The following is an 11,020-nucleotide window of genomic DNA, read 5'->3' on the forward strand; positions in this document are numbered from 1 at the left end:
AAATGGCAATAAAATCTCAACAATCGTGACTATAATGAAACAAGAAAGCTGTTTGATGGTACTTTCGGTTACAATTGGAACAGTTTGTTTAGCACGATATCGATCGCAATGGCGATAGCTTATCTTTAGCTATTACTGCGCTCTGCAAAGGGGTAAGTAGGTCGCTTATGCCCTAAACATACAATACGAGCGTTATCAGCTAAGCTCTAAGTGGTCAGTGCCTGACACGAATTGCCTAACCCGCTTTGTCACATCCGAAATAGGATTCTTCTAGAACAAAATGTGTACTCCTGACATGTGGATAATCCCAAGGGTTCTCGCGGAAGTATAGCGCTTGGTACTTCAACGAGAAGCACCCAGCATTCAAAGATGAGCTAGGATCCAATTCGGTCAGCATTGGAATGCTCATTTAGATATTACTTTATCCTTTAATTAATTAAATAAAAAAATAATTGTAGTGTTGATAATAATTAAATGTTATTTTATTTTTTATTTTACTAATCCTAACGTTAGCGTTCAGCATGACATCATGGTTACCATAGAACTGTGTAACAAAAACATTTAATTTAAACTGAAAAATGATAAATCCCCTGTTCCATGTAATATGAGTCGCATTACGGTAAAAAAAGACGTTAGAGTGAATTAATTGTTCATTAAGGAATTCTTTAATAGTACATTCTGAGTAGTACGCAAGTTAAATTAACAGTTATACGCTGTCCTTCCAACTTACAAAAAAAAAACTTTTAACAACTGAAGATTGAAGATGCCGCATACATCTTTAAAACATTTATAATTACCAACTAAGAAAGTTGTTAGCCCACGGCTATCTATTATTCCTTTTTGAAATAAACTTATCTTTCAAAGAAATCACACTTCGGGATTATATTTCATAAATGATATATTGCAGGACAGGGGTGGCGAACCAATGGCACGCGGTACAATAATTTAGTCTTTTCACTCATTACAAAATTATTATGCACTACGAAAACAGTATGAATTAGGTATTTCATGAGGATAGAACAAAGGGATCCCTAAAGCGTGTGCTCGATAATGACAAAATCAGAATTATTTCATGGCACGTTATAACCGCATTAAACATTTCATTTGATAAATGACACGCTGATACGTGAAATTTCACTACCCCATAGTGTCATCGGGGTCATAACCTCCATTAGCTGATAACTCACTAAGGAAAACACCTTGTGAATCCGTCCAGTTCTCTGAATGAGAAATTATAATTTACCAATTGTAAATCCCCGAATACTTTTATATCACACTACGGGAGATTTTGGGTTTACGTAATTTTGTTCTTCAATATAAAATTTTACTCGTATAACTTTTGTATCGAGATTTTTTTTGTCTAATGATTTACAATTTATGATAATGCGATGACATTGGGTCTAATCTCTATGACCTATTTACCTAGAGCTTACGTGTTAACCAAGGGATGAACTAAACAATACTGACCTAAACTATGGTAATCTTTAGGAGAAATACTAGCAAAATAGTCCGATTGGTGCTATGTATTAATTAATCCCATATCTATGAGATTGAAAAAAAAAAACAAAAAGACTATTGTATTATATAAATCCTATACCGTGTCCGTGCATGTCTCAATGCAATTATTCGTTCCCGGTCTAGGCTCCGTCTACCGGTACATTTTAATTTCGCCGAGATTGCTTCACACGATACCGATCTGAATTAACTCGTACGCTTCACCCGATAGTCGGTTCCACGAATTACTACGGATAGATGAATCAGACATTCATATCGAGTGCAAAGACGTAACATGACGACGGTAAAAGGCTACTCCGTGTCCGGTCCACTGACGCCGACGACGGAAGTTTAAGTCACACCTACGTGGCCAGAATTCTATTGACTCATATCTGCGAGGCGATAGTTTATTCACATATTGCAGTGATTTATGGTTAAAATTGATAAGGGTACATTCTTTTATACGATATGAGTGCAGTGCAGACAGTGCTAAGATTAAACAATTTGAAACAGAACTCATGTAATTACAAGTTAAATACACTTGTATTCTGTTTGGTCGAGTTTGTTACTTTATGAAACTGTGATGTTAATTTAGAGGACAATCTATTCCAACATCAGAACATGTACTTCTAATTTAAGTGTACCTTTTATTGACTGTTGTAAAAAATTATGTCACAGTCCTTGTAACGATATCATCTCACAACGTGACCGAATTTATAAACTAGTCATTATTTATTTACATTATTCCACTACTGTCGAGAAAACCGCGGATATAGTAACGGAATTTTTCGGTACTTCATAAACATATTTTTAGCCTGCTAAACTGAATCTACAGAATCACCATAGCATAACAAAGGCTTTTTTTTCTTTATTTTTAATAGGGAATTTGGTTCTTTAGAACATGTCAGTCCCATAATGCCTTTTAAAAAATAAGTAAACCATATAAGTATTAACAAACATACAAAAAGAAAATGAAAAATAATAAAAAAAACAATAAAGAGTTCATATTTACAAATTATTAAGGCCTTTAATACCATGCTGCGTACTTCATCCAACAAAGGCTTAACATAGTGTAAGAATTTCTTTGTCTAAACGACAACTAAACATCTGAGATTCCGTATTTATTTATATTTCGTAATACCCATCACTAGAACAATACACAAACGTATAACGCTTGCGAGTCATTGTATAATACTGTTTCGTTAGTTTTACCTTAACCAGTTCACACGAAGGCAGAAAAATAAGGCTAAGCAACACGAGTTTTACGGAAAACGCAGAGACAGAAAAGCACAGTTTTGACAGTAGGCGTGCGTTCAAACAATACCAATACTTCACTGCCTACTACTCTACTTAACAGTTCCGCCCTCGTGTGAAACTAACGTAAGCTGGATTTAATTGCGAAATAGGCACACAACTAACAATACAACATAATACATATAATAGTGCAATTTTACCCCACTCCCCGCATCTCTCTCTCGTGTTTGTTCACTTTCGCCGTTCGCACGGTCACGATCTCGTTACAAGCAGCATTTGGATCCACGCGGTCACTTTCTACAGCCCGTATATATTTCTATTTGATGTCTTGTATACAGATCTCACGATTTAACCCAATTGAGGTAGGATTTCACCGACCTTTAAGTGCCTGTTGCAATATACCAGGCAAAATTATCTTAACGTTCATTTCATTCATCATTCATCATCATTCATCATTCATCGTACTAATACAAACGAGCAATTTGCATGTTTGTTAGAAGGTATCAGAACAACAGCATGGATGAGGATGAAATTTGCTACAGACGTAGAACACTGTCTGGAAAAACACATAGCCTAATAACTATTTTTAATCCGCGCAGACGGAGCCGAGGGAGACAGCTAGCACCCTCATCAGACTGGCCGAATGTTATTAAACTAACTTGGTGAAAAATTAACCAATTTTTTCGCTTTCACACTTAAATTGTACGAAATTTAGTAGTAATGAGAGGTAATTTAAGTTAGTTTAGAAGTCAAGGCTGAAAACGACTATTGAATCCTACTTAGTGACAATATTAAAAAAAGATTTAATTATAATGACTGATGTTTCATACAGTTTCGACTTAGAAACCCAAACATTACATGTAGCAATTACTATTACATACGCCTTCAACGTAACACATTACCCACGGTGAACCATTACCTATTGTTGCGAGGAACAGCGATTAACAAACAAAAACGCCAATTTTAAGTTAAATTTTTGGGTTTAACTCAGTAAAACTATACATTTTTAATTACTAGATAAATATACATATTATTTCAACGTATGTCATATGACTGCTGGAGATTTTCATACTAATATTGAGTAAAAAAAGAATCATATAAAAGCTAGCTATCTTATTCTATCTCGATCATTCCATTTATTGAACATTTCGCTGGCGTTTAGTCAATGGCGGCTCAACGGGTCCAATTTTTTTCGTACAACCGGAAATTAAGACGGAATCGACGCAGAGTCTGAAAACGTAGCGATTAACAGAAAGGAGCGTTTTTTGTACACCATTTGAAATGAGATTTTAAATCAGTGTCGAATGTCGATTATAGTAATTTGTAAGTTAAACTTCGATACTAAAATTTAAGGCATTCTAAGAAACAAGTAGCTTGATTTATCGATTTTTTTCCCAATTGAATCCTCTGGTGTCAAAGTATGCATATACGTTATATAACTATAGTATGTTATTGTACATATAACCCTGGCATAAGAGTCTTAATTTATAACATCAACGGTTTAATTAATTTATATGCCATAAACAAAGAATTCCCAATTAGGGTTGGCAGGCAAGCGGCCGGCCGCAAAAAATAGTGCCAAATCCTAAAGTAGGTTTTTGATACCCAGAAAAAAGGGAGTGATGACTGAGATGACGTACGATAGAGTTATTTGAAAGACAAAAACTTGTTGCGCCGACCCATGGGAGTAGGATAAGGAAGTTGATGATGAAACAAAGAAAACTAAAAACTGGATTCAGTTATAAATCAAATCAATGAGTATTGATTTTCAAGTTATTATTACAAGTAATATATTAACATAAAGTGTTGCGCAGTATAATGAAGCGTCTGTTTCTGCGCAGTTTGGCGCAATCAGCCTTGCCCCTATTGTATCTCACTAAGGTTAACTTTAAATGTAATATTCGTAACTATTATATTAAACTACTATTTTTAATACAACATAACAAAAGACTCTCAGGTTCTGAATAATACGTTACAAATGTACACGTCATTAAAATAAGACAATCTATTTAATATTACATTTAGTATCTATTTATAATATCTCGGCTTAAGTTAAAAGGAAAATTAACTTTATCAGTGCAAATTTAATTAAGAAATGTAGGAAAGTTACACTGATTCGTTAGGGGAGACCGATGACCTATTTGTTTAAAGACATGTCAAACAAAAGTTAAAGTAACCATTAAATAACTGTGAGTGGGGCAGAAAGATTATGTACCTTAGTACCGTAATACACTCTAGTTTGCAAAACAATACGAGTAGGGTAGCTCAAATATCATACTAATAATATAAATGCGTAAGTTTAGATGGATGGATGGATGTTTGTTAGAGTTTGTAGTCTAAACGGGTGAACGGATCTCGATGAAATTTGGCATCGAAGTAGAGGATAGTCTGGAAGAACACATAAGCTATTATACTATATTTTCTTTTTTTTATTTACATGCGGATGAAGTCACGGGAGAAAGCTAGTTGTTTATATTAGTGATATTTTACACTATTACAGTAAAATACGTAACGCAGGTACTTTACATGATTGGGAATATTTATCAAAACAACATTTACATCATGTTAAAACGTAATTTATAATTAAAACATGAAACATTTGTTTAAATTAAACAAATTAGTAAAATCCCAAAATATTATAAACATGGGTTTTACATACAACGTTTACATATAGCGAGGAATTTCCAATCATAAATAATTTGATAAGGTGAAACTATTTAATTCTATTTTAATAACATATTGAAATTGGAGCAAACAAACGACAATATACATTTAGAAACGATCGATTTAGTATTATTGATGGCAACGTTTATACACAACTATAAATATGGGTTTAAAAAAGTTTTAACTAAATAAAACTGTACACTATTTATTGGGAATCGAACACAGAACCTGCCTAATATCTAAACTACAACATACTCATTCTAGAGAAGTGTCAACTGTCACGTAGCCAACTGATCGATAACGTGAGTAAACAACTTCAGTGACGTCAGCTATCACGGTATTTATTTGTTTCACATCTAAACAAATGATAATCTTAAGATTTAACCCGTAGTCTAGGCATCAAGTGGCCGTTATTGGGCGTGATTTACGACCTCGGAGATTTTGGCCAAGTGCGAAGTACACCGAACAAGGCCGAACCACAGAGGGTCAACGACCTCGATGCCAACACACGCATAAACAGGGCTGCCAAACTTGCATGGAGGTTTCTAAAGGGCAAACGTGAATAAAATATAACCTGCTACCAAACATTCATTAACTTTACGCTTTTGTAAGATCAATTGAAATGAAAAAATAATTACACTAAATGTCGATGGAAGAATAAACAATGTGACGTTAATTCCGCTGTCGTAAAGTACGTTTCGCACACGACTAATGACCTGAGAGGAAGGAACTTCGGACATTTGAACATCAATCATTTTCAGTTCATTGATTCATTTAACACGAGAGATCCTACTTCCGTTATCTGTACTATTTCTAACAAATTAAATTATTTCCTTATTTACAAAGACAATGGATATACTAAATAGTTACAAGCTTCAACTTCTTTTGTGTAGGCAATACCATTTCAAAAAACTTTTATATAAATGGCGGGTTAAACATCCTACAAGTGGACACAATTCTTAGGGCTATAGAGGTTATTTTGGTGAGCATCGCCGGGCGGTAAGGGCGGATAAGTACAATATAGGGCCTTTCCCACCACTGGCTGATAAAGGATCAGATAGTTTAAAAATGACGTCACTGTCAGTATATCTATTACTACTATAAGTAGTACTACTGTAAGGTAACAAAACCCGACATTTCCATCACATATTTTACATGATGAATTGTTATCAGACAATTTATAATTTGGTGGGACAGGTCCGTATGGTCAAAAAACACAATGTTAACACATGTAAGAGTATGAACACATCCCTACGTAAAGGACCCTTTTACTATATCGAGAAATTTAATTCGATTGCTTCCATACGAATCGAGTTAGCCTGGACGTTAAGTTACGTAGCGGCGCGTGTCTAGAGGTTGATAGGGAACTAATAGAATTAAAGAGTTACCAGTTGCTTTATTTAACACATTTGCTATATTACAATCTTTCATTTGTTTACAGTATCCGTCACTAGAGTGGACACATGGAAAAGAAGATACTATACAAAGTTCTTATAATTTCTCTTCATATTGCAACAACTAAAGAATGTAACAGTGTAAATAGAATCTCTTAAAATAGACTCCTGATTCGTCATTTATATTTCATTGAAACCTAATGTCGAACAAAGCAAGCACATTTAATTAAAGTCATTGTAGGGGTCACCGCAGCGCTCGCTACGCTGGCAGTTGAAATTAGACTCGTTAAACAAAGAAATTCTACAGCTTAATGCTATACTTTAATATCTATTAATCAGCTAACAAAGTACACATAACTCTTATCTATACTAACTATAAAGAGGAAAGATTTATATTTTTTAATGTATTGAAAAACTCAAAAGCTACTGGGCCAAATTAAATAATACTTATACCACTAAAAAGCTACATTTTCAGCCAGTAAGGTTATTTTTGACCGACTTCTTAAAAGGAGGTAGCTAATTCATCTGTATGTTTTTTATTTAATTTCACGCAGTCGAAGTCGCGAGCAACAGCTTGTAAATTACAATTTCAATATATCACCGAAATTAACTAGTTTACAATTAAGAAAATGTAAAACTCTAACTAGACTCCACCGAGCAACCGCGAAGTATTTATTTTATAAAATTAAAAAAAAATTACAAATACGCAATTCAAAGTACTTACACGTGAAAAACGACACGTGTACGTTTGAAGTAAATACCTTATAAGTTCTAAGGCCGGTCCCTTGCCGCTGCCCTATATTTTTGTATGGGGAACGAAACATCTGTTGGGCAGGTGCGCGCCCCCCACTTCGGCAGGTGTCCCATATGCTAGCGGCGGATGTTAACACTCCACGTGCTTCCAACACAATAAACGATAAAAAACAAAATAACCTTTGCTGGCAGTAAATAAAAAAAATAGGCTTGCAACAAGCAATATATTCGGCGGTATACCGAGTATCGAATATTTGCCCCCTGACTGAATAGCTTAATATCAGGCAAAAGTATTCAACAAGATTTTAGCACCAAAACGTAGATCTATGACAAATTGGAATGCCCTGTGAGAAAAAAGAAGTAAGCTTCTTTTTAAAATACAGGAAAATTAGCCTTTCTCCATCATAACCTTCCCCTTCTATGTTATGATTATCAAAATAATTTAAATGCATAGAAATACTCACATACTTGAGTTATACCAGCAACTACATAAAAAATAATAAATAAAATAAAATCCTTTATTGATCTAAAACAGTTTAGTACAGTTAGTGGGACTCTGTCTCCTGAGCTAGTAATAACTGTGTTTCAGGAGGCAGCGTCTTCTTTTAACGATTGTCTTGCGGAATTTAAAATATGTGGTTACAAAATAAGATGAGAGTTATACATAAAAAAAAAAAAATTTGTTATAAATAGTTATGTAATGAAAATATGAATACATTCATAATGAACCAATTTTTTATTTTAATTTTACTATCTCCATATAACAAAGTAATAATTTAAGTTTTTAGTCGAATAGTATGTAAATATTCTTTATTCAGCCAAATATTATACAAGCAGCTAAATAGGCAAATACCGATAGTAAGCATATATTTGTCGCAAGCCTAAAATAATATTAACTACATATTTTCAATGAAAAATCAATAAACATAAATATTTTGGATAAAAAACCTAATGGGAAAGAGACCATAAGTTTCTGCCATCATCAAGGAAGCAAGGTTGCCATGGTTTGTCATCATGTCATATCCTTTGACATTTGCAAGTGATAATTTGACAAATGTAAACAATAAAATAAGATTTTCACAATTTTATGCTAGTAGAAGGATTCTGTTTCATCTGATAAATAACCCGCAAGTATGCAATTGATATGGCAATTCAATTTCACACAGATTAAAAACCTCTATAACTTCAAAAAATAATATGTTCCCTCTCTATCAGAGCCCAAAACCTCTACAACATAGACCCTTGATAACTTAAAACCTCTATAATTTAAAATATTTTGTGTTTCTCTTCAACTTTATTATTGCAAAGAATCTACCGCTCAGCCACATTCCCTCCTGATCTTAAGTGGTCGAAGGCTACATGCTACTTTATTTTTTAAAAACAAAGATTGAAACATAACTATTGCGTTTTTACTAATTATATATGTTTGGAAGTATAAAATGTTACCAATATTTTGTAAACTATAAAACTGGTAATATGTATTATATTGCTACTCTCAGTTCAGAAGAAAATGGAAAAAAAGCATTAACACAAGAAACACAAAACATCACTGTAATAACTTATAGAACCTAAGAAATGAACAAGTATTCCAATTATCTATAAAATTTAACAAGATTTATATAAACAAATGGGGCCAAAAGTCTAACTATGAGAAAAGACGGTGGACATTTAAAAAAAAAGCAAAAGGCTTTACTGTAGTGAATCATGCCGAATTTTCATCAAACTTATTTTAAACAAAAAGAAAAGATCTGAATTACATTATTACAATAACTATATTAATAAGTTAATTATGCTCTTTGTATTTATAGTTCATATTCCAGACGTTAACTAATCGAGCAAATTAGTTTGACGCATAGAAACTTAACTGTTTTTGTAAATTAAACCTTGTCAACCAAAACAATAGACTAGCAACTTGCTATTTAGTAAATCGATGGATATTGCAGTAAACAAAGATTTAATCCTAGAAATATAATGGCATCGAAATAACTGGACTGTACATGAAAAGATTTAATTCAGCCAAAGTAAACAAACAAAGATAAACATGCACTGCATATTAGCTAAACTATGAATGAGGCGCTATGATCAAATGTCACGGAGAACGATAATTAAAATAAAAATCGTAGAAACAATATGGTTTAAAGTAATTTCAGATGTATAAACGAGTTTGGCAACGATTTCATGCTGTTAACAATCTTTACGTACAAGGACCACGTTGTAAAAAACTTACCGTTTTACGACCATGATAGAATCCGTCTGCTCCTTTATGGACCCTATGATTCGAACTATGCTTTGCAAATAACACTGATATTTTCTGAAACACCATGAATTACATTAAATCACTATCAATTCAAATTACTGAATTCACACATCGCTACAAAGCGATAAATGCACTGCTTTTCATTATTCCACAATCCCCAGAGGATTTACACTTCACTTTCAGAAACATGTATTATTACGATCCTGGTAAGGTTATTCCAATCACGTATGCAGAAAAAGCACTATTTTTAAACTATTTTGATAGTTTTAAAGATATACCGCTCAAGGTGTAACAAATAGCACACACAATCATAAACACAAACTAAAATGTAATCGTGTTTTTACATTGAGTTTTGCTAACTTCGCGTTGGTCTTTGAATGCTATAGACAAGTTCACTCGACATGGTGGCCAACATTTATGCGCGGTTCCCTCTTGGCCAGTACAGTTGGTTGGTAGCGCACAGTAACTGGACTGGCAATCAACTGACTCAGGTAAACGGTAACTGGTACCAGTGAATCCATACATTTTTTCACTGGTAGTCGCAACTGTAACTGTACTGGCCAAATGTGAACCGCGCATTACAAACGAAAAATTAATTAATTCACAAATTGTCATAAAATGAGTTACCTGGTTTAAAAAATCGTTTGATTCAATTACAAAATTTCATTGTCGCAAGTTAACTAGAAGTTAAGTTAAATGTTTATCCGAATTTTTTTTTTGTAGAACTGTTCAAAGTCTAACACCGAAAATGAGAAATCTTTTTTATAGCAACCCTGTATCAAGTTCCTTGACTGTGGAACAAAAGCGGGAAATTCGAAATTAACTGTTCAATAATAAGATGGTTTTTTTTAATATTCAAACAAAAGAAAATAAGTTTTTTAAACCAAAATTAGATTCAAATGTATGTAATTTAAAATTAAAAATGGGTAAAAATTTAATTATATACTTACGGTTTTATTAGAAGTATAGTTGAATCATTTAACAGCTGAATAAAATTCATTCGAAAGGTAATTTGGCCGCGTTTTGATCTTAGATAATTTTTAATCTTCGAAGTTATAACAAAATTAGTTCGCACAATTTTGTTTCTTTTTTGCGGTCGACACAAAAACCCCATAATAGTGTAAATTATCACTTGGTTCCTGATAAAACTGAATGTGGTGTACGAACGTTTGTTTGTGATCTTTTTATGCAACTACGACTGATT

At 33.3% G+C, this 11,020-nt stretch overlaps 1 protein-coding gene across 2 annotated transcripts in view; it reads right to left on the minus strand.

The window, feature by feature from the left end:
• Positions 1–10,982, minus strand: part of LOC106103843 (protein pellino) — a 52,410-nt gene extending 41,428 nt beyond the window's left edge. Inside the window, exon 1 of one of the 2 annotated variants that reach the window (XM_013283751.1) lies at positions 10,767–10,982. In XM_013283751.1, coding sequence (XP_013139205.1) covers positions 10,767–10,930 — 164 coding nt within the window. In that variant the 5' untranslated portion in view covers positions 10,931–10,982. Of the gene's footprint in view, positions 1–9,786; positions 10,174–10,766 lie in introns of those variants that run through there. The other variant, XM_013283752.1, reaches the window with a different exon arrangement.
• Between the last annotated feature and the right edge of the window lie 38 nt (positions 10,983–11,020).

The sequence above is a fragment of the Papilio polytes genome, unplaced genomic scaffold (assembly GCF_000836215.1).
Source record: "Papilio polytes unplaced genomic scaffold, Ppol_1.0 DF823700.1, whole genome shotgun sequence".
Classification (NCBI taxonomy): Eukaryota; Metazoa; Arthropoda; class Insecta; order Lepidoptera; family Papilionidae; genus Papilio; species Papilio polytes.